At 41.7% G+C, this 8,207-nt stretch overlaps 1 protein-coding gene across 1 annotated transcript; it reads right to left on the bottom strand.

The window, feature by feature from the left end:
• Window positions 1–1,903: 1,903 nt before the first annotated feature.
• Window positions 1,904–6,007, bottom strand: LOC138998592 (endogenous retrovirus group K member 10 Gag polyprotein-like). The gene is given in 2 exon segments (XM_070400734.1): window positions 1,904–2,048; window positions 4,845–6,007. Coding segments are annotated over 2 exon segments (1,308 nt in total).
• Between the last annotated feature and the right edge of the window lie 2,200 nt (window positions 6,008–8,207).

The raw sequence follows: 8,207 nt of genomic DNA, 5'->3' as shown, positions 1-8,207 counted from the left end.
GAGCCCAGAGACGCAACCCCCCAACAGCACTGCCAGTGACGAGCAGTGAGGAAAAGTAGAACTCATTTTTACATCTCATTTTATTACAAACCCATCCTTGTGTGTTCCAAGAATCAATGGCTGTTTGATACAGAACTCAAAGTGCTCTGAGTAGTGACTATGTTAACATTTCTTTCCCAGTACCTTAGCTCAAATGGAAAAAAAAATCTTTATAGAGCCCAAATCACCAGGTGTAGTACATCCCACAATGAGCACCTTTAGTAAGCAAGAGGAAAGAAAATGTGTCAGGAACCGGCCAAATACACACAGTAGCAGGTGAGACTCCTGATGTAAAGAAATGACTCCTGATAGAACATAAACATGGAGTGTCCCCCAAGACAGGTACATGGAGGTCAGTCTCCCAAAAAACATGAATGTTTCCGGATGGAACATAAACACAGATAAGAACGAATGACGCCTTATGGAGTGTAAACATAGGGTGGTCCAAAAAAATGTGAACACAGTGAAAAGAAATAATAAATCAACTCCTGAAGGAAAAGAATGACTGCCTTTTGAACATAATTATAAGGCATCCATCCTTTCCCAAATAGAAACACAGGTGAGACTCCGGTGGAAGAGAATGACTGCCAATGGAACAGAAAGTAGAGTTCCAAAAAAATGTGCACACACTTTAACAGCTGATAACTCACTGAATTTTCATACTTTTTCAAGTTTAACTTATTGGAAAAAATGTGTGAAGCCACACTAAGCTGTGAACAAAAAAAAAATTCTCCACTAGGCTCTTTATGGGGATACATAAAAGATAAAGTTGAGGAATCCAGGGAAGCTATGTAAAGAGATATGTACAAACACCAAACCAAAGGAATGATTCTTATTGTTTGCGCCTCCATCGGTTTCCTTAGTACTGGTCCAGGCGCTGCTGCTGAGGAAACAATGGAATCGCAAACACCAAGAATCACTGCGTTCTGTTTGTTCACATCTTCTGTCAACAGCAGCCCTGATGCCTGGATGTGGCCCTTTCTGTGCCAGACACCTCATCCTTTATGTGTCCCCAAAAGAAAGTTCAGAGGATACATCTTCTTTGTTCAAAGTTCAGTCTGGCTTCACCCATTACGTCAAATCTGTTAACCCTAAAATGGAGTGAAAATTGAGTTATCAGCTGTTAAAGTGTGTGTACATTTGGGGGGACACCTGTAGTATATATATCTTTGGGGGACATATATTTCACAAGTGTGAACACATGTATATAATATATTACATTTGGTTCCTATTTTTGGAAGTCACTCAGTGTCAGGGCCAGCCTGACAGGGTTGAGCCGGGCTGAGGCAGGGAGGTGGGAATTGAGAAAAGAAAGAAAGACAGGAAAGTGGGGTCGGGAGGACCCCAGTTCTCTTGATGAACTGAAGCAACTTTATTAGCCACACAATACTATTTATACATAACACACTGAATAGGAGGTCTATCAAGAGGAACGTATTCTTTGTTCCTCTTAATCTCTAAGGGAGGGACACAGCAGAAGGACAAGTTCTCAGTACAGCATATCTCAGTAAATAGTTACAGACTTCTTGGTAAGCTATGAAAGGCTGTTCTCATTCTACAAATGTTGCTCTTATTCTACTGATAAACGCCATCCAAACAAGTGTGGGAAAACTGTGTGGGTAAGGGTCCCAGCCTTGCTAGCCCCTTCACGTGCAAGGACCTTGCCAGCTTACATCTGGCCCCCAACAGATCCCCCTTCTTTGTTTTTTAGGCGAAGTTCATGTTTCAGTGTCCGACAGTTTTTTATGTGTACATGTCAGCAGTAATATTTCAGTCCTGGATGGTGGACAAATGGTGGCAATGCAGGTCCGACCCTCTCTGGTTTGGTCCTGGGCAACCTGCAGCGACGCACAGCTGCTGACCGCTAGCGTGATAAGGCGTCTTCACCATCTTCATTTCTGGACTGCTTCTCTTCTTGTTGTCTCACGGGGACACTGCTATTCTGTGGCTGGAGCAGTCCTGATAATTCTCTTCTGTTGCAGGAATCCACATGGTCTTGGAGTTGTTTTCTGAAAATATACAAACGTATTCTCGACCAAAGGTTAATAAAGGAATCATATCTATAATTTAGACTTGGGATTCTTTTAATTTTTGTCCAAACGATTTTCCTTTGGCTTATTTGACACCATATATATTTTCATGGGTGTCTTGTTATTAGCATTATAAATGAAAAAATTTTTCTAGATGTAAATTAGTTACAGGATATTTTTCCTTATATGGTATTCTTCCACTATATTTCCACTATCCTCCCCTCTTTTTTAAAAATTTAATTATTGGGAGGCTTTTGGAAATTATATAATGAAGTTTAGATAACTTTAAATTTTAATTTTTTGTACAAAAATATGACTGCTTTAGGTTTATTGTATGTTAAGCAATTTTACCATGAAATGATAATTATAGTTAATACTTTTTGAATAATTTTAATTAATCTGAAAACTTGACTACTATTTTACTGTCAAATTTAATACTTTAATAACAATCTTAGTTTATACTGTAAATATTAATGGAAAGAATTATTTTGTATCCTTGAGAGGGCCCTGAGCATTCCCGGTGTTAAGCTGGATTTAGATATAGGGTAGTTGCTGTTAGCCAAGTCTCTGTTATCTGGGTACCGATTTCGGCTGGACTAAGTCTCTTTCTGTTATCTAGGTCCTGATCTGAGCTGGGCTTGGGAAGCGCAGCAGCCATGGGGCAGGAGACCTCCCTCAGAAGGGGCGAGTGTTCAAGCCCCTGCATAGTTGGGGGGGGGTGAGGATCTCTGCCCCACCTCTGTTGACCCCCAAGTTCTCCCCTGAGGCCCCCTGCAACTGTGCCTGTCTTAGGTCTCCCCTCCCAGAGGGGTCTTACCCGTCATTGACTAACCAGCCATCCTCTGGGGCCAAGCAGGGTGTCTCCTTGGTAGCGTATGCCCCTGTGGCCTCCATGCCCAGTAACTGCCTTGGGATCCCCTCGCCTGCTGGCTGGGCCCTGGCATTGATCATGGGGAACCCAGGTTTGTTCTCCAGAGAGGGCCCAGCTTACGCTATTGGGCAAGAGACAGATCTATGGTACCAGCCACCATGAGGCTTTAACCTCAGTATGAACAGAGAGCGTAGGTAACAGTTGTAGGCAATTGGAAGAGGGACCCCCTTGGCAAAAAGGTCAAGAGAGGTCAATATAGAATACTTAAGTGCCTTCCCAGGGGGCCTTCCACATAGTGGAAGGGATAAAATCCTTTCATGTTCTTATTAAATTGCTGCCAAACAATTAGTTTGTAAGTTTGTTTGGAATAAATGTATAATATGCTGTTGTAAAATATTAAAAATTATTAATGAGCTTTTGTTATTTTAAAATATATCTTAAAACTCTACTGTTGTATTTTAAGAAATATTAAATAAGATAACTTGTTTTGCCCTTTCTTAGAGGCAAAAACTTAAAATATATATTTATTAATACTTATTTGATAAAGCTTTCTATGTGATTTCAAGTATATTAAATTGCCTTTATTAAAAAATCCTTTAAGAAGAGAGAATAAACTTTTGAAAACATTTCAGGGCCCATGAAATGTCCTAAAGTCATTTCTTGATTATAGTTTTAAAATCTAACTTAAAAAAGTATTAAATATATATGTGTATATATAATTTAAAGATTATATACCTTTTATAATTATTAAGAGATATCAATTAAATTAAAACTGATCTTTGTATTTAAAAATTTTGGTTGGGATTATAAAATTTATCCTCTTTTTTCAATTAGACAAATGTTGAAATTTTATTATAATTATATGATTTCTCCTAGTTTATTTAACTAGAACTATAAACTCTTAGCTGGCAAGTTAAATATTTAGCATTTCTCAATCAGTAACATTTTTAAGAATAAACTTCAAAAATACAAGATATAATCAATAGATTTAATTCTGTCCTTTAGATTTTTCTTGAGGGAAATTTAGACTAATATTTTAGCATTTTGTTATTTCAGAATATCTAATTTAAGTTAGTAAACTCTCAAAGCTTCAGGGTGCCATTGACTGAAAACAGGTAACCATTAAAATGCAAATTAGTTACATTCTTTCTACTAAGGATGGGAAACTGAGAAGCAAGCCTCTCTTTAAAAGTTGTCACTGGCAGGAAATTTTTAGCCTACCTGCTCTGTTGGGGGAAGGGAGGCTAGCCCTTCCTCTATTAGAAATTGCTTTGGGAAGCCAGCCTTAATTAAAGGGCATAGCTGTCTTTTACCTGGGCTACTTAGATTTTTATAATTAATATATTTTAATAATTCTTGAGATTTAAATCCAATTTATTATTTTAAGGCATATTCTTTAGCAAATTTTTGTAACAGAGACAATTTTACTGAATTTCCTTTTTGGCCTTGAAGTTAACTTTTTAATATCCTTTATTAGTATTTAAAAACTGTTCTTTATTATGGAAATGCCAATCCTGCTGCTAGAATCTAGCCAGCATCTTTTTTCCTTTGGGTCAAATTTTGCTATTTTTGTTAGGAAATAATCAGTCTTGGGTTTTATTTTGTACATCTGTAAAGAGATTTCAGCTTAGAACTCTATCTAAATGTCCAAAATCGGACAATGCGTGCCTTAGTTCCAAGCCAGTTTTTCTCTTTACACGTGCACAGAAATCCCAGACGTATTTTTAAATTTCAGATCCGGTGGCATTTGCTGTAGCTGTATCAGAAATGCAAGGAAATTGTCATTTCTTCTCTATGTGGAAGATTTTAAATCTAATGATATTTTGTTTATTTCAGTAGGCAAGGGCAGCACCCAGGGCAGACAGAATGTCTTATTCCTATGGATCCAAGGTCCAGCCCTGCACTTCCGGGGGTTGCTCGGAATAGCTCTTGTATTCGTTTTGCTTTCTGTGGCAGGTGGGTGCTGTGCAACCTGCTGGCCTTGAGACGGCACAGGGATAGGAGGGTAAATAGACAATGCCCCTGTTATTTGCCATGGCTGGGCTGGCCCCTTTTGGTAGTTTCCCGACTGGTGTTGAGGCAAAGAATTTCCCTGGATATCTGTCTTAGATTTACACTCATTTACCCAGTGTTTTCCTTTTTTACATTTAGGGCATAGTCCAGGTTGTTTGGGACCTCTGCCATTTCCTTTATTAACCCCTTTATTAGAAGGACACTGTTTTGCTATGTGTCCTGTTCCTCCACAAGTGTAACACTTGTATGTTGGACTTTTCCCTGTGCTAAATTGTTGCTGAAGAATTCCTTCAATGGTGGTTCCCTTTAATGCAGCTGCAATGGCAACTCCTTGTATATATGAGGGACCAATATCTGCGCAAATGCGGATATAATCTGAGAGAGTCCCCTGTCTTTGATAGGGCCGCAGTGCAGCTTGGCAGGCAGTGTTGGCGTTTTCATATGCCAACAGTTTAACTACTCACATGCCAGCCACTCCATCCACCACTACTCGGCCAACAGCCTGTAATAGCCGAGAGACAAAATCCTGATACTTTTCATCTGGCCCTTGAATAATTTTTGAGAGCTCCTCTGTTTTCTGACCAGAGGTGGGTAACTTTTTCCAGGCTCTAATCCCAGCTCCATTAATCTGTCCATAAGCTTCCTGGGGGTATTGAATTTGGTTGTGGGTATCAGCATAGACTCCTTCACCTACCAGCATTTCATAAGATATATTAATCTGGGCAGCTCTATTATGAGAAGCTTGTTCTTTAGCTTTTTCATCATATTCTGATTTCCACAAGAGATAATCCCCTCCTGATAAACAAGCCTTGGCAATAGCTCTCCAATCATTAGGTGGGAGAGCCTCTGAGGCCATAGTTTCCAAGATGGTTGAAGTATAAGGGGAAGTGGGCCCATGCTGAGCACAGGCTGTTTTTAACTCTTTTAAGGTTTTAAAAGGAAGCGGTTCATAAGCACGCTCACGCTGTCCCGTGTGAGGGCTCACCTGTTCCATAACAGGGAAGGCATGAATGCCCAATTCCACACCACACTTTCGTGCCTCCTGCAAAGCCATCTGGAGAGGGGAGAGTGGAACTGGTGCTGCACAAGGCAGCAGAGAGCTGCGGGAACGGCCCCCGCGGCTTCTCTTTCTCTTGCCAAGAAGCTTTAATTTTTCTAAAAAGCATTCCAACACATCCTCTATATCACTGCCCTCTTCAGTTCCAGCAGAAAAATATTCTTCCTCCTCTTTTGCCTGAACAATACCTGTATTATCATTATGACAAAGAGCAGCAGCTTCCTCAAAATCCCCCTCATCTTGAGGAGTTAAATTGCCTTTAAAAGTTACATTATTTCTTTTTAATATACTGTCTTTTTTAGACCCCTGTTTTGTGCTATCACGCTGTTTCTCCTTTTTTTTCTGGCTTAAGAGACAGTTGATTATGGTCATGCCTGGGGTCTAAAAAATCCCGTATTAAATTCCATAAGGAAAATGCATCAACCAGGGTCTTACTTGGCCCAAGGGCTTTATAATGATCACGCATTTGTTCCCCAACTTTCTGCCACGTTTCTAAGTTAACGGTTCCTTCCTCAGGAAACCAAGGGCAGACCTCCTGAATGAATTTTAAAAAATTTTCTACTTGCTTGTCATTAACCTTAGTTCCTCTACTATTAAGCATAGACTTTAACATTTGCCCATAAAGGGCATTTTCTCTAGATTCTAATTGCCCCATGCTTTACTCCCAATTATCAAAAAATTGCTCCTCCCTTACCTTAATGAGTGCACTCTTTATCTGGAGGAGTTCCTCACCGTCGTCTCTCCAAGCCCGACGGAGTTCCTCACCGTCTTTTTCCCAGTTCCTCAGTCCCTGTTCGGGCGCCAGATCTGTCAGGACCAGCCTGACAGGGTTGAGCCGGGCTGAGGCAGGGAGGTGGGAATTGAGAAAAGAAAGAAAGACAGGAAAGCGGGGTCGGGAGGACCCCAGTTCTCTCGATGAGCTGAAGCAACTTTATTAGCCACACAATACTATTTATACATAACACACTGAATAGGAGGTCTATCAAGAGGAATGTATTCTTTGTTCCTCTTAATCTCTAAGGGAGGAGCACAGCAGAAGGACAAGTTCTCAGTACAGCATATCTCAGTAAATAGTTACAGACTTCTTGGTAAGCTATGAAAGGCTGTTCTCATTCTACAAATGTTGCTCTTATTCTACTGATAAACGCCATCCAAACAAGTGTGGGAAAACTGTGTGGGTAAGGGTCCCAGCCTTGCTAGCCCCTTCAGGTGCAAGGACCTTGCCAGCTTACATCTGGCCTCCAACAACTCAGAAATAATAAATCAAAGTGTCATCCTCAATGGGGGACAATGGGGCACTGCAGCCACTTTCCAAATCACTTTCCTGCTTCTTGCACATGTTCCCCTCTGCACACTGTGGACACTTGCCGGGAGGGGGCGGGCAAGGCTTTTCACTGCCCCATCACCCAGGCTGGGCAGACCCAGTGTTTATAGAAAAGTGGCCCCAGGAGCCAGCTGGAGAGAAGCAAAGCCTGAGGCTGCCTGCCTTGAAGACTGCCCTTGCCTGAAGGACATGGGGCCCAGGCCTGGCTTGGCAAAGCTCTGGGTTAACAGTGAGCCTGTCTCTAGGGTCCACCCAGGGCATCCTGGTCTTTATGGTTTGGCTGGTCTGGGCTTCTCCTGGGACCACCAAGCTTCTGGGAGAGGGAGTCAAGTTTCTGGATCAGGAGGGCCCAGCCCTGAGAGAATGCATGCATGTGTGTATTTGCTCACCTGCACATACACACACACATGCATATGCGCACACATGCTTGAATGGAGGTGAAGTAGCTAACACGTGTCCTAAGGGGCATGCTCACATGGTGTCTGCCTCTGGAAAGGCGGTTTGTCATTGCCTTGTGAGCATCCCCAGGCCAAAGTGGATTTGTTGAAAAGATACCAGTGGCTGGAGGTAGAGACAGGAGTTTCACAAATGGGGTGTGACACCTAGGGCTGGAACAGCATTGTCACTAACAGAACAAATGGAAGCAGCATGGGAACCCTTTCCTCCTTCTACAGCCACTCCGGGTACCACAGGCAGACAGGAGAGGAGGCCGTTGTCTTCAGAAGGCATGTTGATAGTTTGAAGGCTCTGGATCTGCTTTGGGGTCAGGAGGAGGGGGCCACCATGGGTCCTCTGGCCTTTCAGTATGGGTCATTGGTGGTCTTTATGATTTTTCTTTTTTATGGTTTATTCATTTTGTGGGGTTTTTTTGGG

This window comes from Myotis yumanensis, unplaced genomic scaffold (assembly GCF_028538775.1).
Source record: "Myotis yumanensis isolate MYYU_CA2020_CCGP unplaced genomic scaffold, mMyoYum1.0.hap1 SCAF_20, whole genome shotgun sequence".
In the NCBI taxonomy this organism is placed as follows: Eukaryota; Metazoa; Chordata; class Mammalia; order Chiroptera; family Vespertilionidae; genus Myotis; species Myotis yumanensis.
The sequence above is the reverse complement of the archived record's forward strand: the minus strand, read 5'-3'. Positions and strand labels throughout refer to the sequence as shown.